This window comes from Pyxicephalus adspersus, chromosome 11 (assembly GCF_032062135.1).
Source record: "Pyxicephalus adspersus chromosome 11, UCB_Pads_2.0, whole genome shotgun sequence".
NCBI classification, from domain to species: domain Eukaryota; kingdom Metazoa; phylum Chordata; class Amphibia; order Anura; family Pyxicephalidae; genus Pyxicephalus; species Pyxicephalus adspersus.
Window position 1 is genome coordinate 53,905,465 of NC_092868.1, and position 26,139 is coordinate 53,931,603.

Here is a 26,139-nt window from a genome sequence, read left to right on the forward strand (position 1 = left end):
TCTTCCAGTGCTGATTATATTTAGTATCTAAGAGAGAGCAGAAGTCATGGGACTTGGCTTGTAAGCAGCACCTTAGAGAGCTTGGAAACAACGGTTACCCCAGAAACAGTAACTGTTTCTGCATTTTTTCCATTCTAGCAAAACCATTATTATTACATTTATTTTACATGTAAGTTCAGGTCAACTTTAATTATAAAGTAATGTAAAGAGTAATTAGTTGTCCAAAGCAAAAAAAAAAATTGCTTTCATCCTCTTTTACATTAAAAATAAAAGCTGGAATCTGATTGTTTGCTTTGTGTAACATTTTCCAACTGATCAGCATTCCCCAATCTTGCAGACTGTAAGTACCCCTTGCCTAGGTATAGAAGATACCCCCCATTGAATTGATACTTTTTGACTGCACAGAATATGATCCTATGGTGTGCATGAGTCTTGTGTGCTCTTCCGCCACCTGCTGGTCATAGATTATACTGCAATGCTGTACCTTTATATTCAGACACCAGAATCATAAATAAGTCTTCACTCTTCTCCTTTTATAGATATAAATTAGATGCAACTCGTGAAAAATACCATGCCGCTCAGGGACAGGTAAATTAAATAGCGGGATTTCGTTATCTAGCAGCATCAGTGGGAATCACGACTCTGCAAGTTTTTTCTTTTAAAATAACAAAATATACAAATGAATTACTAACATTAACGATAACTAAAATCTCCCAGAAAGAAAAGAGAGTCCAAAACATGATATCCTCTGGGTGATGGTGCGGCCGGGTGGCCGTTACAGTACGCCAGTCTATGTTTGGTCAGTGCGCAATGCGAATGTCCATGGGGGTGGGCGGACGGGCGGCTCGCCCGTTTACTTGGGTTTGTCACGCACCAGATAGACTATGAGTTCATACGTAGAAAGGACAATGGCAGTGTTGGGGATTTGCCTAAAAAGCTGGGCTAAAAGTCCTCTGTAAAATGCAGCGTAGCCTTCTTCCCGTGCCACCAAACGTGCTGTCTGGCAGAAGGTCTTGTACTTGCTGCCCTCTTCTCGCAGTCTGGTGCGGATCACCTCTGTAATAAGAAAGACAAGGAGTCAGATATTGCATAAACCTCTCGCACTTATACAAAGATTTTCATTTGTTATGACAGTTTCACAGCCCAATACCACCTGGCTCTGTCTGTATGTCTGCAGAGATCATGTGACCAAATGCCAACACACAGAATTAGCCACTGAGACAGCTGAGTGGTGGATGCCAGTGTCTCATTTATCATCTATATCTATAGGGAGTGGAAGAGTCACAACATAAGGGTGGCCTAAAGGGAAACTATACTGGTTTTGGGTCTTCTTTTTTTTTAAATAAAGTTTATGTAAAACCAAACTCTATTTTGGGATGTTTGCCACCATGCCTTTCTGTATGCAGTTTCCTAATGCTGGAATTGAATCTGTTTAATTTTGCCTACCATATCAACATGTTTTTTTATTTCTGATTTTATTATATACCTTATTTAGGACCCAGTGACACCATCACTTGGTGTCCTAGCTTCTTTATGCAATGCAGGCAGATTGTGGCTGGTGGAAGGTGGTGGCAGGGTGCAGTACATAGCTTCTTGGATAGTACCCTGCCAGCAGCCACAATCTGCCTGCATTTGGTAAAAAAGAAGTGGGATGGCTTTGAGGGATTTTTTCTTTGCTTTGACGGTTGGATGTCAGGTCAGAGGAACCTGTACAACTGTGCAAGACAGAAGGTACAGACAGAGTTCAGCTTTAAGCATTTTGGGGGGTCTATTGCAAAGTTTTTCACCTGAACATCCTGACAGTAACAGCCTTTTCCTGTTGCAGACTGACAAAGCCTAATCACTACCTTGTAATTGGTGTACAATACTACAGTTTAGGCTATATACACACACATTTAATGGCTCAGGGCTGATATCGGACAAGAATCTTGCGTGTGTACAGTACTCGTCATCCAACTTCCAAACGAGCATCCTGGCAAATCCACGGATGATGGGTGACGAACGTTCGTAATGCAAGCAAAGGGGAGAAAGCGCAGCAGCTGCTCCATCATTCGCCCCCTCCCCATAGAGCAGAGCGGCGCTGTATGTACAGCGCTCGTTCATGCATCGTGCAGTCATTATTATTGCACGTGTGCATGTAGCCTAGCTGTTGGGCTCTGATAGACCTGACAACAGCTTACTGAAGGTGCACACATGCCTGGCAGACAATTTTATCTGAAAGTGCAGCTACATGACAATACCTCCTGTTTTGTGCTCCTTTAAGCTATATTGGGGGGGGGGTCACAGTTTCCCTTCCCAATGTTTTCCCAAGTGTGAAGAGATGTTTTTCCCTCTAATTGCCTCTTTACACAGTCAACACAACACCCCCACATTTTGTGGTTAATAATTTGCCAGACAGCCATCAGTGTTTTTTCAAGTAACATGACACGGAGTGACCCTGCTCTTCCGGACACTCACCGTGTGGATAGGCAATGCAGGAGGCGCATCCTTTGGAAAATGCGGCAGCAAACATTAATCCTAGGAAGTTGGAGGAGGATTTCTCGCCGGCTTTGCCGTTGGTCGTGGATAGGTGGATTTCCTCCAGGTGCTTCTTTAGACTTTCGTAGATTACAAAGCAAATGATGGTCTCTGAGATCCCAGCATAGGAGGCTGTGAGGCCCCTGTAAAAACCTCTCATCCCCTCCGTCTGATACACATAGCGGGCACACTGCAGGGCATTCATCTGCTTGGACCCTCTGACCCTAAGAACGCAAAAGAGTACATAGAAATAGACTAAATAGTTTTGGCAAACAGATACATGGTTGTAATTAATATAAGTAGGCTGGATTGCACATCAAAGGATTGAGAATTATGTTATTGTACTGCAATGCATATCTACCAGATTGCTGGAGCAAATTATTAAAGTTGCATAAAGCAGGAAAGGATAAGGGCTCGGTTTGAGTTTTCTAGACTTGTCCTTGCTTGGACAGTGACAGCTGCCATCTTTATTTCCTGCATGGGTGTCACAGGGAAAGTGAGGGAAAATCTTGCAGATTGTTTATATTAGGTATTTTTACCTTTATTGCATTCTCAACCAGGGCTCCGTGGAACCACAGGGTTCCTCTACAGGTTGATAGGGGTTCCTTAAACTGTGGCTGATTAACCTTCCATTGATGATGCATGAACAGTTCTGGGGTCAACAGAGCTGGCTGCATAACTATAATGATGTTTTAGTTGTATATAAAGGTGGTGTATTTAGCCACCACTGTAAAGGGGCATTCTTTCCTCTGGCACCAATCCCCCCCCAAAATGGTTTTAGCAGAGACTAAATTTGGATATTTGTTTTCCGGGACATGATATCTCTGGAGTTTTCTACTCCATTCTTGGTATTCTCATTTCTAACTTCCTATCTTTATTACAGAAATGTTCAGGGGGTTTACAGGTGACCAAGAAGTCTGATCTGTCTAGAAATCTGGAGGTACTGCCATCATTACAGGGACCAAAAGTACGGTTAAGGACCACCATCTGGAGCATTTACCACCCTGAAGTTAATTTCAGTTACGTATCAATAAAAGGGACAACACAATCTATTGTATTTTAGTGGTTGGGTTCAGTTTACCAAACAACAGAAACAATTTGCAGGGAGATTTCTGCAGCAAATAACACATCACTATAAGGACACAAGAAAACACAGCCTCACCTTCTCTCAAGCTGCATTCGCGTTTTCACCATCCAGATTGGATTCATCATTGTATTTGTCACAAATGCTGAGAAGAAAGAAGAGAATAATATTTATTATCAGTTGTAAAACAAGCATTGTCAATCATTTGCTGCACCACCTGCTACAAATTTCACAGTTCAGAAGACACCACCAAGACTGTTGCACCAAACAATACAACACAATAAAAAAGAAAGGCAAATGACCCCAGCTGTGCTATTCTGTGTAAATCGTATTTCCATAAACTCCAAAATTTGGCAGGTTAGACAGTTCCTATATATGCATTTCATCAATGTGTTTTGTGTTGCCTGGCATTTAGCTTTACACTAATGTAATTAGTATTCTTTATCAGTAGATGAATTGCCTGCAGGATGAAGGTTAAAGAGACAGGTTCCTAATGGTTTTGCACAGGAGCAGCCTCACTGCTGCAATGACTGCAATACCCAGAGTCTGCCATGAGATGGCGGTGTTTAACTGCACTGCATTGTGCTCACCCTGTTACACAACCTTGTTTTTTGGCTCATCTATGTACAGTGTCTATTTACAGTAAGGCAGTCAGCCATACAATTCAGCTGGCCTGAGCAATTTCTCGGCTAGATCAATGTACTGCATTGAGGCAGGCAGCTATTTCTATACACACACCCCCTGCAGTGCTGTTAGGATGCAGGACAGTTTGCAGCCTTCCAGCCAAGGAACTACAAGTTCCAGAATAGCATGCAGACAATTAGCAGCAGGAGTACTGCAGATAAAACCTTATATCAAAAGATTTATTTGCTGCCTGTCTCTTGATTCTGGCAATTCTTTTATTATATCATTGCTTTATTTTAAATAAAGGTTTGACATGTGCATCCCCTACTTATTGTGCAGTGTGCATAATATGTGGGTGCTTTATAAATAAAAGGTAATAAGATAATTAAGAGAATATATATATATATATATATATATATATATATATATATATATGATATAACTTTTTAAAGATTCTAGAGCTCTATGTGGAATACAGACAAATCGAGACATTTTCCTATTAATATTTATATATCCATCACTGAGAATGGAGGCTGCACCTCTACATCAGCAGAACCCGATAACATCAGTCTAATGCTCCAGGTTTCTCTGTACTATAATAAAAGCAGCCGGCTGGCTCCAGAAATGATAAAATTCATTAAACTGCTTTTCTCCTTGTAAACCAGCCAGCTGGCTCCAGCCATTGCACTCTCTCTGTTCCAAGGACCCCAGCCCCATTCACTGGACCCAACAGACGTGGACTCAGAAATGGGACAATGAACGGCTTGTTCTCTGCCTTTAAGAACCGGCCATTAAGGAAGAGGGAACTAGCAGCGGCACACAGGAATGTGTTAAGGGTCTTTAAAGGAAAATGCTGGAATATTTTGTTAACCAATTTTGAAAAATATATAATGTTAATGGGAATTCCATACATATCTGGAATTCTTATTAAATGTGTGCAATTCATATGAGAGACAGCATAAAATAGTGCTTGGTGGTGGAAGGAGTGGTGTTAAGGCTTTTGACAGGCAACATTAAGTTACACTTAAGTCAAAACTGAAAATTGGCCATTTCCCCCCATACTGTGATAAAATTAATAGCTGAGCAAGTCTGGGGGTCTGTGCAATAGGACATATTATCCTACCCATGCTGAATTTTTTTATGGATGCTGTAGAGGCAAGACTACAGATTTCTAACTGGCAATACTGGGAGCCAAAGGAGGTGCATGCACACAGGGGGTCAGTGAACTGTGAATAGCCAAGAAAAAGGGTTCAATGCACAATGGGTGGACAGAAGAGGGAGGTAGGTCACTGGGAGTAGTCATGGAAGGTGCCAGGGCACAGAGGGTAGCCAGAAGGAGTTGTGTCACCGCTTCTGGCATACCTGGAAGCCCATCAGTTTTGATGTGCAAATCTGGTTTTACAATGTAAATTGCATGTCGTGCCTGCTATCCAAACTACAGGTTCTCTTTACTTTGCTTTTTAACTCTGCAGTCTTGACCTACAACCCTAACATTTCACAAATTATATACATAATTCTGAAAAGAAAAGTAATATATATCTCTTCTGCTGCCCATGTTGCAAATCTCTGCCATCACAAGTTGAACCACTACTTGCAGAATCTGACACCTTTGAGATGGTCAAACTTCTGTAACCCCTGCTGCACTCAGTGGTTCCTTCTTCTAGCTCTGTGTTACTGCAGGACACAGTGGTGACTTAAGGGGCAGAGGATCAAACCAACAAGCCTAGTGGGGGAGCAAGTATGCCACTAGTGTCAGATTCTAAATCTTCTTTGGGTAGCATTTCCCCTTTATTACAGCTTGAGTGGCACAGAAAGATATATATTTGACCATCTGCTTCTGAGGGGGCACATTTTGAACATTTTATTTAACAACAGTTGCTTTATTAGAGACTGTTTTCATACTAAGGAAATCTCTATTCATATTACCTGCACATCCCGCAGAACACATGTGCACGATGTTACTGTTGGGAACAAAAATTGCATTGAACTGCTCCTTGGCTTTTGAGTACGAAGCAAAATAGACAGCCCTGAGGAGGAAAGAAGAGCAAACATTAATATCAACCAGAGACTGTGTACAAACACACGGCAGACGTCTGCACGGCAGCCAGACAGGACCAAAGCCAGAGGCGGCCATGTTCCAGCAGATCAACGTCCTGCTCTGTTATCAACACACAGCTAGTAACAATGGAAAATAATAATGATGTGCCGATACCGTCCTATATCACCTGCCTGCACTACGGAGTCATAAAGGTATTGTCATGTTCACAAAGATGTGGAAGATGATATAATTAGTCTAGGGAAAATGCTTATCAGGAAAGACTTAAATAGAATTGGGAAGGGTTTAACATTTCTTGTCTGGGTGTCATAAGGAAAGGATGGAAGTATATTTCCCCAAGTAGAACACATACACCCATAGAGGTGACAATATAAACTAATGTACCGATACAACTTTCAGTTGAGACATTTCACAGATGGATCGGAGAGCTGCAATATTAGGAGGCAGCTGCTAGATTTTTATATTAAGTCATTAAATTGCTTGTGGTCATCATTTTCTGGAAAATTATCTTAATCACTTCCACTGTTTCAGACATTTATACAATTTTCCCATAAGCCACCCAGAGAGCACAAACTAATCTTTTACTGTAACAGGTAGTGTCAGAGTCCATTCCATGTTTGCTTCTACAGAAAAAATACATACAGCGACCTGTAGAGTTAATACCAGGAGTTGACCACACTTATCAGCCACTGATAAAAACTGCTACAAAGAAAGAGAAGTATACAAACACCATTCAAGGGAGGTCAAACTAATACGTGAATTAGATAAACGGCATTAACAACCATAGGTTCAAATATGCTCATTGTCATTATTGTTGGATATACTAATCCCTGGTCATTGGATGTTTAGAGTCAATTTTCTTTGTGTTTATATTGGTATATGGTCCCTATTTAACGTACAGCACTGCCTAATATGTTGTCGCTAGAATAATCCTGTTTATTATTAATAATAATAATAATAATAATAATATATGGTCATATATTGTTAAAAAGTGTTGTTGGTATTTCCTTTTGCTATATGTGTACAGCCTTTGTTTTACAAATAAATATTTTATATAATTTAATGACAAAGGATTCCCAGAGCACACTAGGCATTCAAAATCCTACAAAAATTTACTGCAACCCATTGAAGGGAGCTCTAGTTGTCATCTTTTCTAGGAAGCAAGGTGTAAGATGGTGATGTCGCCAATGACTGAATCCTTGAGGGACAAGATATTTCTTTTTGATTTATAAAAGCTTTACTTGTGACATGCATTTGTAAGCTACTAGCACTGGAAAGAGGGTACCTGAAATGGATCTTCATTTAATCAAAGTTCCATGATCCTACTATATAAAGGACCTATTGTATCCAAAGGAGTGAATCTTTTATGTAATTTATTTTATGAGTATCTGTCTTGATTCCATTTTCTAGCTTGGTCAGTGGCATGGCACATGTTTAGAACATATTTGGTCTTTAAATTTTTTTTTTTTTGAACAAGCAGGGCTGGATCTGTAATGTGACCCTTGGGATTGAGTTCAATATATTATTTCAGTTGTCATAATAATGTATATATTTGTTTTTTTGATGCATAAAGGTTTACATATCTCGATGTGTGATCAAATAGAAAATGATAAAACCATATCATGGACATTGTCATTACCTGGAAGGAGCAACACCGACTAGGTTAGGACCCAGGCCCCGGAAAAGAGATTTTGGTCCTTCTTTTTCAAGGATGGATCTGTAAACATAAAATACCTGGGTTAGATAAAGGAAGTTGTGCAAGAGTTGTTTATGGCACATAAAGCATTAAACTGTAAATCGTTCAAAAGTTATTATTTAATTGGAAACAATCAGGTATTAATCAGTCAGAAACAATCTGTACGTCTGCTCCTAATTCCTGCATTAGTTTTCACAGGCATTTCCATTTCAAAATATTGTTTGCATGGGATTCTTGGTAGTTATCAGTTCCAGGCCATTCACCTTTGGAGCATGCACCAGGCCAATAAATCTGAACTCCTATAAAATAGAGCTTTATTATGCTTGAAGTTACGCCTCCAGAACAGGTGACCTTTAAGACACATTCTATTGTAAGACAATGTCTGCCTTACTGAACTCGGGACAAACAGAAAACAGCCTGTCAGCAAAAAGATTTTTGTAAAAAGCTGTAAAGAGCTAAAAAAAAAACCGTACATACACACAGTTCACAGGCTTTTTTCTTGGATACCTTAAATCCAAATACAGTTGACAATCAAAAATCCAGCAACCTCTGGACCTAAAGTGCACCAGATTTTTGAAAATTATACTTACCTCCACACAAAGGCCAGCCTTCCTCTTCCAGCACCTGCGGACAACTGGCACAGTTCCAGGGAGCAGGCAGCAGGGACGTCTCGGCGAGTATTTAGTGTTTCTGCAGAACAGCGCCATCAAAACATAAGTGGCCAAACAGTGTACTACAGTCCCTGTATTGAAAATGCGATCCCAAATTCATGCCAGAAAACTGAAGGAACCGTATTTTCCCATTGTCAACTGTACCAGACAAGCAACATTAAATATAATCATCCCTGCTGATAACATAGGCAGTCCCAGTACCTCCCCTGCAGCATCTCAACTTGGTCAGAAACACCCAGATTGATGACTGGGCAATCAAAGAGCAATACTTTAATGAGGTTATTCCCCTCTACTATCAACACATGTGCCTGAAGTACAGCCTCATTGGTTCCTGATGCTGCTGGGGATTACAGAATGTTAATAAACAAAATACAGGCATTTTCATTGACTTTTTAAAAATACACATAGTAGTAAATAGTAAATAGTACTACAAAGTATAAAGGTATTGAAATCCTGTGCAATTGGGGATCATCAGCATGTTTCTTCCAAGTAGCAGAACGTGATCGTACCTTAATGGTACACTGATGGCAAAAAAATTAAACAAATCGGGGTTCAACCCTTCCATTTAAGATTGCATATCATTGGCATATTTTTAATATCTGCCTAGGGTTTAGATTTAAAGCTCTGTCTTTTTGTAGCCAGTGGGGAAAGTGAGAACCCAAATAGCCATACAAAAGATTTATATGACTATGGTAAGCGGTGATATTCCTGTCTGTAAATTAGACTATGAAAGCCTCCCCCAGGCCGTCCTGACATTTCTATGCAACTATCTATCTATCTATGTAGGTATGTCAAGGACAGGACAATTCCCTGTAAATAATAATAAAAAGGGGGTAGGTACATAAAAATCTCTTTAAATAACTAGCAAATCTTCCTGGGATGTCAGGGGAAATGAAGGTCCCTTGACCTCGCTTTACAAAATATGCATTAGGTTGGGACCATGAAATGAACTCTCTCTGTGTTACTGTAATAATGATGAAAATAATATTTACCCTTTGTTGCAGAATAGCAATGTTAAAGCAGCAACAGTTACAGAAGCTCATACACTTAGAACTTGTCCTGGATTTACACAGACATTTATTGTGCTGACACAAAGGATTCAGACAGTGAGCTGTGTATAAAAGCGGTTCTAGTCAGTGTATATGTATAAAACCATTTCCAGCTCAAAGCAGATTTACTGCTTGTAGAGACCGGATTCTGCACGCAGAATGTACAATAGAAGCCAGAATAATGCAAACAGTGCAAGAAGCGATAATTATAAGTTATGTGCCATAACTAGCAAAATCTGATATTTAAAAGGACAAGATGACCTTTACTGAAGTTGTCTTCACTTCCCTGAGTGGAGTCGGTATGGTAAAATATTTCTATGGTTCTACTGTTGTCCCCATTGGTAAAATCTATCAAGATATCCTGTCCAAGAAAAGGAAGTGATCATACACTCCTCTGATGGGGACAGCGCAGAAAGAAGACTGATTTGATAGACTGGGGAAATGATGATACTTCTGCTGGGTAATGATTGCTTTCTGTCCTCCAAATTCGCAGACACCTATACATGCTTATGTGCTGGTGTCCTCAACTTGTGTACTTATTCAAGTCAGTGACTCAGAAACAGCCAGGTAACTAGTAATTTTAGGAGAGGTACTTTCTTCTGTATAGGTTCAGTTTTGGGCAACTAGAACTTTCTACAGATTGCTGTATTCGATCTGTAACTTAAAAGACTTCAGTGAGGACTTACTTGAGAACTTGTAGAACCGTAGGGGAGACGGAAGTAGCCGGCCGCACAACTCCTCCTGCGCTGAGTGTCCCCAGCTGTACCTGAGGGTAGTAAACTGGCTGAAGGGCTATTCCTGAGGACTGTAACCGTGTCTTTATCACTTCTAGAGGACACGTGACGATGGCTCCGACTGTGCCGGCACACCTGGGGACACCAAACAAAATGTCACATTAGAATATGGCTAAAGAGAAGCATATGACAGCAAATGCCAATGTTTTAGGAACGTGCAGGGTCTTTTTATCAAACACCTAAATACAAAAGAGGTTGGGTGGGTGATATACAAAATTGTATGACTTGTAGCATGTCTGCAAATACTAAACAAAATGCCTAATTATCACATGATCTGATTGAATATTGGAATGGAGAGGGAAAAGATGCACCACCTTCACCACCTAGTTCATGAACACTACAAAATACCAGATGACACTTAATTATAGAAAACCAACAACCAGCATTACCATGACTGAATTTCACATTGCACTACAATAAGCTGGGTTCATTTATGTAACAAGGAAGGATATGCAAGAGGTTTGCAATGACAAGCAACCAGTTTCTTTATTTCACGGTCTTGTACTATCCTGGGAAGAAGGGTGAATCGTATTGGATGCTGCAAATAATATACCAGCACTTGCCTTAATCACAATTAATCCACCCTATTCCATTCACTCTGTGTTTTAAAACAATTACCATGGATATAAAAAACCAACATATTATGCAGTGCTTTTAGCCATATCTCACAGAGGTGCTCAAAATCTAATGCACCTAAATAAGTTCAAGGCCAATTTGGGGTGGAAAGCTAATTCATCTACCACTATAATTTTTATTTTTTGGGTTGTGGAAGGAGTTCCAAAGCAAACTCATACAAAAATATGGAGAACATACAAATCTGTACTGGCTCAGATTTGAACCGGACACCCTGGTGCTGTAAGGTGAAATTACTAGGGACTATGAGTCTGATTTATGAAAGCCCTCAAAGGCTTGGAAGAATACACTTTCACCAGTGAAGCTGGGTGATCCAGCAAACCTAGAATGGTTTCCTTCAAAGTAATTTGCTAGCAAATATTTTGAATCCTGGACCAGATCCATTCCAGGTTTGCTGGACCACCCAGCTTCTCTGATGAAAGTGTATCCCCTCCAGCCCTGGAGAGCTTTCATAAATCAGGCCCTATGTCTATACACGTGAACTGGTAATAGGAAATACTTAATTATGTCTTCCAGCATGTTTTTGTTTTGTGATTACAAGGTAGGAATGTTCTAAAGATATTTCCAACAGCTGATAAAGGAGGCTGATAAGGAATTCAGACAAGGTCGCAAACATTGTTTACAGTGAGTGGTGGGAAGAGGGAACAAGCAAATTATGAATGTACACAGCAGCCTGCCAAGAGGCTGAACATGGAACAAAACGGGAACTGAATGTTTTGGAAGTATGTGTCCCTCTTGTGTAAGCCGTTCTTCTGGGAAAAATGCTGTGTGCTTTTCCTAATAATTATAAACTCCATAAAAACCAGCTCGTACTATAAGCTCAACTCATTATAAGCCTCTATGGGGGAGACAGGTGCAGCATCAGTGTTCAGCTAAGTTAAAAACTTGTTTTAAATGATTAAGTAAATCAAACTGAACTCCAGGGGGTTTACTTAAAAAGCAGTGAATCGGACATTCACTGAAAAGTTCTATGATGGAGAATCTTCTACGTCCACGTGTTTTAATGGCAGCAATTTATTCTAGACCAAGAAATGTTTTAGTGTTTTTAAGATTTACAGCTTTACAATAGACTCCACAATAGATAAAATGGATTAAATGCAAAAGTATAGTTATTATATTCAGCTGTTAAAAGAACTTCATTTCTGCTTTTGGTAACCCCCTGAACATTTGTTTCAAACATTTGCCCTCCGCATTCTCAGTTTCCATCAGGTTTTGCTACTTTCCATTGGGGAATTCCCAATTGGAACGTGATGTCTCATGAGTGTGCTGCAGCCATGCTGTCCAATAGGCTGATGGAAGGTGGATTCTGGCTAAAGAATGAGAAAAATGTGGGGTACACCGTCTCTGGACTCCTTTTACTTTTTTGTTCTTTTTTCATATGTGAGGTCTCTGGAACTGGGCAGATTATTTAATGACAAACGTGAATCCCATCCTATGTATCCATCTCTCTCTTTTTGTAAAGACAATAATGTAAGGATAATATCAATCCAACAAAAACCAAAAGATTGGCATATATGCTCTTTTGGCTTTCAAAACCCAAATCAGCATTCTTGTAATGCAAGTCATGCAATGCTTAGTTTTAAATCTCCACTAATTTTTTTCTTCTGGTACATATGCCCATCCAAATTTTGGCATCCTAAAAAAAATATTTAGTTGCCAAACAAGAATGGATTTACTTTACTTTTGTTATATAATAAAGGCTGCCTCAATCCCTTTTTTTGTTTTGTTCTTTGTCCTCTCTTCCAAGAACAGATCATTTACCACCTGTGGCAAATTTCATGGTTTCTTGCACCAGGATGCCTGCCAAAAGTAAGCTTTCCTAGAATGAAGAGTAACGGGAACACCACGACCCAATCCGTGCAACAATTTACAAAGTGAAGAGGCGCGTGCAAAGTCCATTTGGCACACTGACAAAAGGACTGAATCTTCACAGGATAATACCATGACATACTTCTTAAAGGTAAATGCAAAACCATATAAATTATTTGTTTATTTTGTAAATGCTTGTAATTCTGAGGAGGTGGGGAATGCCCTGTGATGGCATGCTACTGGCTACAATGGTTATGCCTGGCATCAAGTAGAAATGTCATGTGACACACACCATGTATCCATCATTCCATGAAATTAAATGACATGCAAATTCCCCTGCATACGTTGCAACATTTTTTAAGACAGGAAAAGCTTGAGAAATCAACATTTAGTACATTGGAGAAAGATCCACTCCTGATACAAACTTTAATAACTGGCTCCAAGACTTTTATATATGGTTGCTTGCAATTTTTGCAACAAATTGAGTTTTTCTTTCAGATTCGGTTGTATTCACTTAAACCCTGCAATTATATAGTTAACAGTAAAGTAGAGATGTTCGATGATCATCACCACCACCACCACCAGCATTTCCATATTTGCAAGTGAAATGGTTAGCAGAGTCTGCCAGGCCTGGAATCATTCTCTAGAATGATTCCGTCACCTGGGACACGGCTCTGCATCAACAGAATTTCCTGGCCGGGAAACAAACTCCCAATGTGACCGTGTGCTGTGCAAACAAAACCCAGCTTGGCTCAGCGTGTTCTGTACTCTACAAAAAGTGCTGTGCACAGGGCTCTGCACTGCCAGCACACCAAAGCCCCCTCTTTAGGCCAAAGCCCTGCAAATGGCTGCACAGGATCCGCCCATTCTGCACACTAACTGGGGCAAAAAAGGCCCCTTGATCATAAAGAATATTGTATCCTGGTCACTGTATGGGTGGCCTGTAATATTACTCTCCTCCACCTTTCAGATTGGAAGCTCTTTGGAGCAGGGTCATCTCCTCCTGTGTCATTGTCTATATCCATCTATTGTACAGTGCTGCATAATAAGTTAGTGCTACATAAAGTATAATACATAATACAACACATTATCATATGTATATTATGTATTAAAAGTCAACCATAAAGAACATTTTGCAGAGAAGTTTAAAATGATCTGAACGATTGGATCCAAAGGAAATGAACAATAATTAAACACAGATTTTTAGGGTTTCATTATGGACAAATCAGACAAAACTACCAAGATGTGCATTCAATATTCAATTGATTACATTGTGTACATCCTTTCCCTTGTTTCTATCTAGGAAAAATAGTAAAGGGATGGAATCTTGTACATGTGTGCAGTGTTAAGCTACGTACACATTTCCAATTATTATCGTTGGTAAACGAACGATCCTGCACGATATCTGCGAACGATCGTATGGCACCGATCCTGTACATACAGATAACGACACGATCGTTCGCAGATATTGTACACACGATAGATGCGATCGTTTGAACGATACAGGAAGTGACATGCACCACAGGAAGTGAGCGAACGTTCGTTCACCGCGCATGCTCAGACCATGGACGATCAATGAACGACCGTACACACGATAGATGGTCAACGATCGTCGTCCAATCCGATCCGCCGGTCCGGTCGTTCATTTCCAACGACTATCCTCGTTCGTCGGCGTCGTTGGTTACTTTTTTTACAAACGATTCTTGCCCAATCGATTGTTCGTCGTTCATTTCCAACGATAAAAATTGGAAGTGTGTACGCAGCTTAAGGGGACATCTGTCCAATTGATCACAGATTCCAATGTTGATCAGATTGGTTGGCTGATTGTAGAATTAGAATTAGAAATGGAGGCTCTGTCTGTGTATATCAGGTTTGAGACCTGTATTTTGGGATCTGCAATCCCACATAGATTAAAGTAAAGTTAGATCTCCTCTACTCAAATTGCCAATAGGCCACGTCCCCAGTTTTTTGAAAACATTAAAGAAAAGAGAGTAGGTTTTAGAACTTTTCAGGCCAAATTAGGTATAAATGACATATAGCTTAAAATACTTTATTTCAATACCAAACATATAACAACCATATTTCAGTTTAAAAACAAATCATATAAACAATATCTCCTGTGCTAGTCACCAAATCAATGGGTTCCAGATTATCAACGTGTTTCAGAATAAATGGGTTAATAATCTAGATCCCATTGATTTGGTGTCCAGCACAGGAGATTTTGTTTAATTGATTTGTTTTTAAGCTGAAATGTGGTTGTTATATGTTTGATATTGAAATAAAATATGTTAAGCTATATGTCATTTATACCTAATTTGGCCTTAAAAGTCCCAAAACCTACTCTCTTTTCTTTAATGTTTTCAATCCCACATAGAGACAAGTGATAACAACCTTCCTAAGAAAACACACTTCACCAGAAATGGTGACTCAGTAAGGTGTGGAGACGTTTCCTCCCCACTTCCAGGTAAATGGGCATGAACATTTCAAAGGAAAATTGGTTTACTTGACACATATTTCACGTCACATTTAGATAATATTAGCATCAGCTTTAGATAACCTATTTAGAATCATTCTGTCAACTGCTGGGGGACTACAACTCCCAGGCGGGATCTACAGGTTGCTGAAGGCCTCAGGTTGCCTAGCAACACAGTCATATTGGGCCTAATATGAGGCTTCTACACCATTATTTGCAACTAAACTCCACACCATAGCTAGGAGAGAGGACAAAAATAAATCCTGCTGATGTCATATCGAACAGCCAGCACACATTCACATCTCCTGATCAACCTGCATGTGACCACAAGCAGCGTGGAATACTAGGGGACACGGTCTGTCTCCGAGCATATGACAAAGCCAACATCTTCCTGACCTATCCTTAATTTAGCGATAGACGAGCCTGGCTGATATTATTACCCCCGGTCACACTGCCAGTGACCTTATTACTCCGTCCAACAAATGAGCCTGACAGGCCCAATCCTCAGGATTGGGAATCCTCCCAATCTTACGCTCAGGATAATAAATATTTCATTGGAAAGGAATAAAGGACAGCGGGTATGGCGCTGTAATTAGGCACAACAGCAAAGGCTAAAGTTCAAATAATAAAGTGTGTCTAAAGCCAAAGCTTAGCAAAATAACCCATGGCAACCAGATATCTCCGAGCAAAAGCTAACTGGTTGCTACTAGTAAGAGTATATCAGAAACAGGGTAACTTATTTGTACCCAGGCATTTTTATCATTCAGCTTTAAAGAATCGGTTGCCATGTTTACCATGGTACCAGTGTCATATATTAATTAACGAGGGCCTGTTCATGCCTCAATGGCGTCCATTTTCTTACAGATGAGTAAATATTCACATCTCCAGTGTTATGACTCCTTTCCACGAGTCATTAGGCTCCTCCGTCCTTGAAATGCTATTCTCTTTCAGGTGTCAGTGTCCAAGTGTGCACAAAGTTCATATCTCTGCCAAGAACGCTCGCTGCCGGGACATGATGCAACATTGCACCAGCTGGCAAATATACACAATGGAACTTTTTCATTTAGGTTATTGTTTTTTTTTTTATGTACATAGCATGGTAATATTATTGGTTTCTAGTATTTTTTTATGTTATTTTTTATGTACATAGCATGGTAATATTATTGGTTTTTGGTATTTTTTTATGTTATTTTTTATGTACATAGCATGGAAATTTGCTGCTGGTATGAAGTTGATGGGTGATCAAGCTTTGATAGGCCCATGTATTAGAAGTATGTTTCTTTGTTGACCATAGCAACTATCAGAACTTTTTTGGTTTTTGACTCAAAAGAAACATACTAGCTACATAGGACAACTGATCATGGTTCCTGCCGTCTGTGTCTCCCTGCCACAGTGCATGCAGGGAGTGAAGACCTCCATGCTTCTACATGATTGGCCATGTTTCTGACCTATTATCAGCCTTCCAGCACCCGGCGCTGGGACTGTTCAGAATGTAAACTAAAAATCTGGGACTGTTGGAAGGTATGCAGCGTTCCAGTTTATGCTTTACACATTCAACACACCCGCCATGTGTTTTGGTACCTTCCTCCTACCTCAAGGTCATGCTCAGTCCTATAGTGATATGAGGGATGGAGGATGGAACCACAGCATGATGGGGGTCACAGACATTCAATCCTCCCAGAAGTGCCCAATGCCAAAGATTCTTAGGAACGCTGCAGCTCTGGAATGGAATCCAACAGCATAACTTTACACTACAATGCAACATACTGTAAATCTTGCATCAGTTATGAGATGCTAGGGGCTATCTGCTTTTCATGTCTTAACTATATTTATAATGGGCATTAACCCGACTTTCACTTTTTTACAGGATAATATGTATGGAAATGTGATTTATTGTATATTTAGATAAAAACTGCTGCAGAAGGAAACACAATTTATATATTCAAGGCAATCCCTCATTTACCATAGGTGATGGGCTGTTTAACATAGGTGATAGGTCAGGGCTGTTTTAGGGTAGGGCAAACTGGGCACCCCACCTTCATCAAGACCCAGCATGACAGAATAGTAGGGGTGCAGGAAGTTTGAGTGTTGTGCAAATATGGAGACCCCGCTTCATATTTCCCCATCTAAAGCTGTCCCTAATGATGGTCAATATAATGGAGTCATTCTGGTTGTACCGTGTGTGTGAAGCCTAATGCTTTCTGTCCATGAAATAAAGAATATGGAAAACTTTTATAAAAGAGGCAATTCTGCTTTAAATATCCAATTTTACAGCATCCATTACAGAAAGAGCATTTAGATCTAGATGTCATCTGGGTGCACGGTCCCTCAGGAACACTGCCGTGTATAAATGGACAGAAAATGAAGACTTGGCAATGGCAGGGAAAGATACGGCAGTTAGGAACAGAGCAAGATGCCATAAAAATTAACATAAATAGCAATTGTGCTGTGTGCGAAATATGCATCACCCCAGGGAGAAAATAAATTGTTCAAAACAATTCAAAAAGCAAATAGCTCGATGTTTGGAATACTGAGTACAGGTATTGTGGTGCTCCGCAAGACAAAGGGGTCATGTCTACTTTATTACCATTGAGATGCGTTTGCAGCCCCTTTTCAATGAAAAGCTTTGTTAACGTAACTCTTGTGAATGCATGAAATACTGAAAATATTGCTAAAGCTGAACTCCTGGCTGAAAAACTCAAATGTCTTTGCAAACACAGATGTTACAGTATTAGTTGTGACATTATCAATTTGCTGCACATAGCTGATACAGAGCTGTGGGTGGGATTTAGAAGATTCACCCACTACAGGCTGCTTGCAGAAAACTGTAGAAGGGGGCGGATACAAGACCAGTCACCCTGCACAAATAGAGCAGCAATGACTGGTCGTGTAACAAGAAGCTCTTATATAAATCTTTTTCATATTGCAACGATCTCGAATAAAGTACCAAGATTTAAGAGGTGCAGGAGGTTACTCTCGGGTGTATTAATTAACAATGCCCTTTCTCTTATTGGTACAGTGCAGCGTATTGTCACTCTAGGATAGGATTACAAGGCGAAAATAAAGGATCTACAGAACTGGAAAATTCCTATAAATTTTTCCCCTAACACTACAGTGCACAAGCAACATCCATAGGTTGTTTCTGAATGCTATGCATTACAGAACATTACTGCACCCAATGACCCCTGTTGGTAATGAGTGCACACATATCATTGGAACATCTAGTAATCACTTTTATTGATGGAAAAAAAAAAAAAGAATGGAAAAGAGGACGCCTTATCAGTCGCTAGTTTCTGGGCTAATGGAGGAACGATTATTATTACATCCTTCCTTCCTGTCACCCAGCCCACAGTAACCTTATATGTAATGAAAGGAAAATTCTATGCAGTGCTAAGATCTCCGTGGATATGAGCAGAGAACAGAGGAGGGTTCAGCCGCCTTCTACTTTAATGAGGCACAGAAAATCTTGGAACGTTAATGCAAATCATAAATGTGCAACTGTATATGGAAAAGGAATGTATGTAAAATCTTTTGTAGTGCTCAAAAAGGCCACAACATCTGCAAAGAGCGCTGGCAACCGATGCACCAATCCCCTATATAAAAGTAATTTATGAGAGAAAGAGTGTGAGCGTGCAAATGAGTGAGCACAGCAAGAAAGAGAGCAAAGGAAATACAGAGAGAGCGAGCAAGGGCAGAAGCAAAAAAAGAGAGTGGAAGTGAATGAAAGAGGGACAAAAGGGAAAGAGGAAAAAGGAAGAAAAAGAAAGAAAAAAAAAAAAAAAAGGGAAAGAAAGAGAAAGGGAAAGAAAGGGAAAGAAAGAGAAAGGGAAAGAAAGGGAAAGAAAGAGAAAGGGAAAGAAAGAGAAAGGGAAAGAAAGAGAAAGGAAAAGAAAGGGAAAGAAAGGGAAAGGAAAAGAAAGGGAAAGGAAAAGAAAGGGAAAGGAAAAGAAAGGGAAAGGAAAAGAAAGGGAAAGAAAGAGAAAGGAAAAGAAAGGGAAAGAAAAGGAAAGAAAGGGAAAGAAAGAAAGAGAAAGAAAGAAAAAAGGGAAAGAGAGAAAGGAAAAGAACGAAAAGGGAAAAGAAATAGAAAGAAGGAAAAGGAAAGAAATAGAAAGAAGGAAAGGGAAAGAAAGAGACATATTTGTGTCAGTTCATTGACAACTGTTTGTGCTTGTATGGGGCAAAAATTTTGGGTACAGCTGATTATTGTGCTGTGGCATAGCAATGACCGCAGTAGGGTGCTGGTCACTTGTCCTCCCCCCTTCCATCCCCCAAAGAACATATTGGTGCTGTGTGTACAGTGCTCATTCATTAATCTGTTACTGGAAATGACTACAAAAGGTTATTTCCAGTGACAATCATCTGACATCTGTATGGAGCCTAAAAATGAAGTGGGCACGGTAAAGAGAGGGATAGGAGACATACACATAATTGTACATACACACATACTGACTATATAAAATGGAGAAAATTTCTTTCAGGGGTTCCTCATTAAACACGGTTGCTGTCCTAAGCAGAGGCTGCACTGTGCGCAGACACACAGCAATGCTGCAGAAAGGCCTGCAGAGGAGTTATGTAATCTCCATCACACAGGACAGGAGGGGTTATATAACTGCAGGGACACAATGTACCATAGAAGGATCCAGACCATTACATTTCCTTCCCCTCCGAGCCTGTACTGATCATCACTGAGTAACATGGGCCACCTAGTTATGTAATACAGAAAATGAGAACACTATACACAGGCTTTTATGGAATTTTACTGCAAGTTGTAATAATAAATAGAATCAAGGGACTAAAAACAGTCTTGAAAAAAACTAATCTAAAAATAGATGATATTGTATGAAGGTTCACATCATAGGGCACTGAGAAAAGCTCAGGTGTGTCTGTGTGGCTCTCAGCTTAGATTACTTCTTCAAGGCATAGTCCATTGTTTTATTTATAAGCAGGTGCTGGTTGGCTGATCCTTTTGCTAATTGGTGCAGCTCTACCCTCCATGGAGTCTCACCACACCTACTGCATACACACCTGTCTGGAGTGGATGTGGGCGGAGCTGGGAACACAGGTGCAAAGAGCTCTCCAATGGAGAGAAGCTAGCAGCCATCCTGAATACTTCTGTTGGTTGCCCAGCCCTTTAAGCCAGTGACATGCTACAGGAAAGCTCAGGACATGTATCCATGTCACCCCCAACCCTCACACTATGCAAAAACTTTTCACAGCATTGTTTGCCACCCCAGGAAATAGCAGAATGCAATCTAGTAATTATGAGAGATTTACACCTCATATGATATCCAGAGATTCCCTAACCAATCACCAACACTTATCATCTAATAGGGAGAAAGTACAGATCCTTGTGAATGTGTTTTTTTTTTCTTCTTCTCCCCAACATAATCTGTCAACTCTCATTTTATGAACTACAAGTCTCAGCGTGCCAGTGCCTTCATTCCTGAGCATGCCAACCTTCTGCCAGCAGGGCACCCTGGGATTTGTAGTTCCTCTAACAACTGCTACAAGAGTCTGCATGCAGTTTCTATGTACAACAGTTTAGATTGTAAGATCTGGTCAAGAAAGGGTTAAGAGGTACAATTTTTCAGCAGGGCGGAAATCACATCTGACTCAACATTTCACAAAGGCCAATGTATTTAAAGAAACTTGTGAATAGCTCCTCCACACTCACTGTGGTGACACGCAAGTTTGTCATTCCATCCGCATCACAAGGCAGGAACGTCACAAGAGGCTCCTTCTAGGTTACTGTAATAAGCATGGCACGGCACATACATACGCACATGATCACATGTGTCCTGCCGCAGAGCTCTGCCTATAATTATCCTGCAGCTGACGTAAAATAGAATGTTATTAATGAAAAAGCAGGAGGAAAGCAGACAAGGGAGACACCGATGCAGCTCTGTCTTGATGTATGGAGCTTCTAGTAAGATCTGATTCTTTCCATGCACAGCTATCGGTGCTTCTGCAATAGATCTTTCATCACTTAACTATTCACTACAAACATGACCAGTAGCCATAACCGTCAATTAGAACTTCAACCAAAGATAAAATAAATTAAAGATCAAATAACAAAATAGGCTATTGCTGCAATGTTCAGCTTCAATCCAAACTGTTCTTGCAGTACTTTTTTTTTGCCACAAGATGTCCTCATTCTGATGCAATATTTAACCCATCTCCTTTAAACCTAGGCCATCCCGGACAAGCCCCCAACCTAGTACTGAACATTGAAAAGAGAAGCAGCACAGTGATGAGCTCATCTCTGTTCCACCCAGTCTAACACCAGGTAAAAATCGGCTCTTGATAATCCATTGAGGCTTCCAGTAAGTATGGCATGACTCTGCCCCCTCTAATTAAATGCCCATTTTGTTCATCTTTACTGCACCACCTAGATCATATTTAAACCCCCCCCCCCCATCCTGACTTTTCCTTCATGTAGAACTCACAGGCCCCTTCTGTGGCCCTGATTTAATAAAGTTCTCCCAGGCTGGAGAGAATACACTTTCATCAGTGAAGCTGGGTGATCCAGCAAACCTGGACTTTGCTAACAAATAGCTAATGACTTTTAGGAAATCCATTCCAGGTTTGCTGGATCACCCAGCTTCACTGATGAAAGTTTATTCTCTCCAGCCTTGGAGAGCTTTAATAAATCAGGACCTATGAGTGTGTGTCACCGGCTGCTTGAGGTGGACAAATCCTATTGGCCGTCCAGCGGTGGGGTCTTCTGAGGTTCCAAAAAGAGAGGCAACAGAAGGGGACCGGCAGGGGTGGGAGAGTCTGCAGTGCTGGATTAACTGCACTCTTAAGGGGCCTTTATGGCAGATTTGGGTAAAGAATTATCATAAAAAAACATTTTAGGAACCTCACCTCCCTCTGGCCATAAAATACATGCAGGATGGGTAAGAGGGGGTGGGTAAAGTCCTGTTTGTCGGATGAGGAGTTTTAAAGCAAAATACTCAATTCCAGGTAATTTAGAATGTCAAATCTATCACCTGATAAGCAGAGACAACAAATCTAGTTTACCCAACACTAGTCACATGCAGCTTGTTCATCCTCTTGTAATGACCCACAAATGCCAGCAGGGGTCCTTCTAAAGCCCACATCTCAGCCATGTGCCAAAACTTCTCATGTGACCTTCACAAGGACCCTAAAAGACCTAGAAATGCCTCTAGGAAACTACAAACTCAATTTCACATTACAATAAGCACTGAAGGCTCACATTACAAGCATGCAGCCAGCACATACAAGGCTAAAAGTCCCAACATGTGAGCTGTATGTGACCTCAGAATCATTAACTGCTGTGCAGCCCAAGGACATTGTCCCCATTGAATTGTACTTCCTGTTGGTGTCATTAAATATACATAGAAGACACTACAATAATGAATATCCTGCTGAATGTATGGCAGCCAGGTGACATTTCAGAAGGCTTAGTGAGCTGCTCATTTACCAAAAAAGAAACTTACATAAATTATAAACTTCCTGCTGATGTGTCATGCTATCAGGAAACCTCACAGTGCTGGTTTTTATTTAAATCTATTTCCTGTATATTTCCATATTGCATTGAATTGTTCGCCCACACTAGGGTAACTACTTAGACTGATCCTGTGATTGTGGAATTAACAAACACATGGATAGCAGGAATGTACTGGTGACAACTGATCCCAGGACTGCAGTGCTGCAAGGCCACATGGCTGCCTCTCTACCCATAATAACATAAACCATGGCACATGCTGGGCATGCCTTAGCCTCCAAGAGCTACAAGTCCAACTATGCTATGGAAGCATCCATACACCAATGTAGGATCATTGAAGAACTATAAGCACCAGCAAGCTAATCTAGAGGCATGTTAGGTGTTTCAGAACCACAACATTCAACATACTATGGTTCAGGATGGCAGGGGAGCAGCGCATGTAGAACTACAAGGATCAGAAATGTAAAGTACTGAAAACCTCCTGATAATGTCAGGCTGTCAGAAGGACCCAGCACTCTTTTCTGATGTAGCAGTTCAGGTGTCATTATATACCGATAGGGTCTATTGGGGGACTACAAGTCTCAGAATACCATACCAATGCCTGTGGTCCATAATCCAGTGGCACTACAAGTTACAGAAAGCCAGGAAACAATCTAAACACTGAGATTAGAGGCTGCTATATATTGTGGCCTGGCATCTTGGTACTTGTAGTTCACCAACCTCCGTTAGTCCTAGGAAAGCTTCTGCGCTGTAATACAATCATTATGAATGATGAAGTGTTTCAATGTGATACAATTGATTATATTGGTTATAACAGTGTTTCCTGCAGAGGTTGCTGGGGGTTCCTTGAGCAGTTTGCACCTCTCAGGTCAGTATACGTGACACCAATGAGGTTTTTGGCTATCTGTAAGGGTGACATTCATCCCACTGGCCATCACACTAATATACTTTGAGCTGTGGATATAATAATTATAGAAGGGGTCCCCTGAAGACATGAACAGTTTTCAATGGTTCCCCTAAATTTAATAAGGTTGAGAAAGTACTATAATAATCCATGTGATACATAATATCTATAGATTTATATGGATTACAGTAATCAATTTATCAATGATTTAATATGAAGTAATGTGATCCAATGTATATATGAATTATTAGTGGTTATAGTAATAAAACAATGTAACCATGAATTAATAAGGAGTAAAGTAATCAATATGATACAATATATCAATGAATTGCTATGGATTTTTGGATGAATTACCACAATGTATTGATATGGGTTATAGCAGGGGTGTCAAACTCAAATACACAGAGGGCCAAATCTAAAAACTTAGAGCAAGTTGCGGGTCAAACTTGAAACTGAAATAGCACCGCTTCTACAACTCCCTGCATCTATAAAACAGTCCAATGCGGGGCCATGCATAGGCAGAAGGGCTGCTGGTCTATAGACAGGAGTAATGCTGGGAATTGTAGTAACGGCGCTATTTCAATGCAGCGGCGGGCCAGCTGCAATTCATATTTAGGATTCCTTTGGGGGTCAAAAAAAAGAACTTGGCGGGCCGGATTTGGCCCTCGGGCCCGAGTTTGACACCCCTGGGTTATAGTAATGTGATTCTATGTATCTATGAATACAGAAGATCTGTTTGATGATTGATAAGGTCCAATAATCCAGGGGGATACTTTGTAGCCAGGTGCTGTCAAAAATAAATGCAGTTTTGTGGAATGCAAACTATAAATTTACAGAAATCAGACCATGTGATAGATCTTTTCATTATACAGAGAGAATAAATGTGAATTATTATATGTTATAGAATAGTCCTGGATGACACATTGTAGTGGTTAGCTGTGTAATACACAAATGTAGTTTATTGTGATACAATGTAACTTTACAGTCATAGTAATCAGATCATGCGATAGAATATAACTGTTCATTACAGATAGAAATAAATGTGAATTATTATATGTTGCAGCCACAGCAATGGGTGATACATTATGATCAGACCATGTGATAGAATATAACTATATATATATATATATATATATATATATATATATATATATATATATATATATATATATATATATATATATATATAAACACATTATAGCCATGTGCTGGGTTATACATACATGTAGTTCAGTGTGATACAATATAATTATAAGGTCATTGAAATCAGACCATGTGTTAGAATGGAACTGACCATTACTATGAGTTAATCATTATGATCAGACCAGTGCTATGTTATACATCAATGCAGTTTTGTGTAATATAAAAGTATAGGAGAATAGTAATCAGGCCATGTGATAGAATATAACTATTCATTGTAGATATAAATGTAAATCATTATATATTGCAGAATAGCCCTGGGTGACATATTGTAGCCATGTGCTGGGTTATACATACATATAGCTCAGTGTGATACAATATAATTATAAGGTCATAGAAATCATGCCATGTGTTAGAATAGAACTGACCATTGCTATGAGTTAATCATTATGATCAGACCGGTGCTGTGTTATATATCAGTGCAGTTTGTGTAATATAAGAGTATAAATGAATAATAATCAGACCATGTGATGGGCAGATATATTCTATTATATATATATATAAATTATTATGTTGTAGAATAGTCCTGCTGGCTGATCATTACGATCAGACCGGTGCTGTGTCATACACAAGGTGACGGTATAAAATAACCGAGTTGTGAGCCGGTACATGAGTAAAGTTCCCCCAATCACCATTCCGGTGCTCTTACCCTCCGGCCAGGAGGTGCAGCAGGGTGTCCTTGCTCTGTGCCATGTCCCCGGGGTTCCTGGACGGATCTCAGGCTCTCATAGTCTCCGTACAGCCGCTTCCTCCCCCCTCCGGGCTCCCCGCACTGTCACTCTTCTGGCCGGCAGAAGCCGGTTTTCTCCCCGCAGCCGGCTGGTGATCTCGCGTCATCCGAGCCGGGAGGGGGTGTGCGGGCTGTGACATCACCGTAGGGGCGGGGTCAAAAGGGGTACTGGCAGCTTCAGCCATAGAAAGGAGAGCGGGCGCGGCGGGGGCGTTGTCTGTAACGTCATAGTCAGGCGTGCAGAAAGTTGCGCGAGGTGGCAAGGTATGGGGGTCCTATTACAGGGAGAGGGGGATGGGAAGGGGGAATGTGATCACGTGAGTGTCACAGGAGGCACAGGGCTAGAATACTCACTCTCCTGCATGCTGTTCACCCTGCAACTCCTATTATATATATGTACTGTATATTCACCCATTATATATATA

The 26,139-nt window shown here is 40.3% G+C and overlaps 1 protein-coding gene across 1 annotated transcript; it reads right to left on the reverse strand.

Annotated features, from left to right (window-relative positions):
* Positions 1 to 512: 512 nt before the first annotated feature.
* Positions 513 to 25,817, reverse strand: SLC25A33 (solute carrier family 25 member 33). Its single transcript, XM_072425509.1, has 7 exons — positions 25,634 to 25,817; positions 10,384 to 10,566; positions 7,921 to 7,998; positions 6,152 to 6,252; positions 3,680 to 3,746; positions 2,458 to 2,741; positions 513 to 1,056 (listed from the first exon to the last, which is right to left on the reverse strand). The coding sequence occupies exons 1-7, from the start codon at positions 25,675 to 25,677 to the stop codon at positions 854 to 856; spliced, it is 960 nt and encodes a 319-aa protein (XP_072281610.1). The 5' UTR covers positions 25,678 to 25,817; the 3' UTR covers positions 513 to 853.
* Between the last annotated feature and the right edge of the window lie 322 nt (positions 25,818 to 26,139).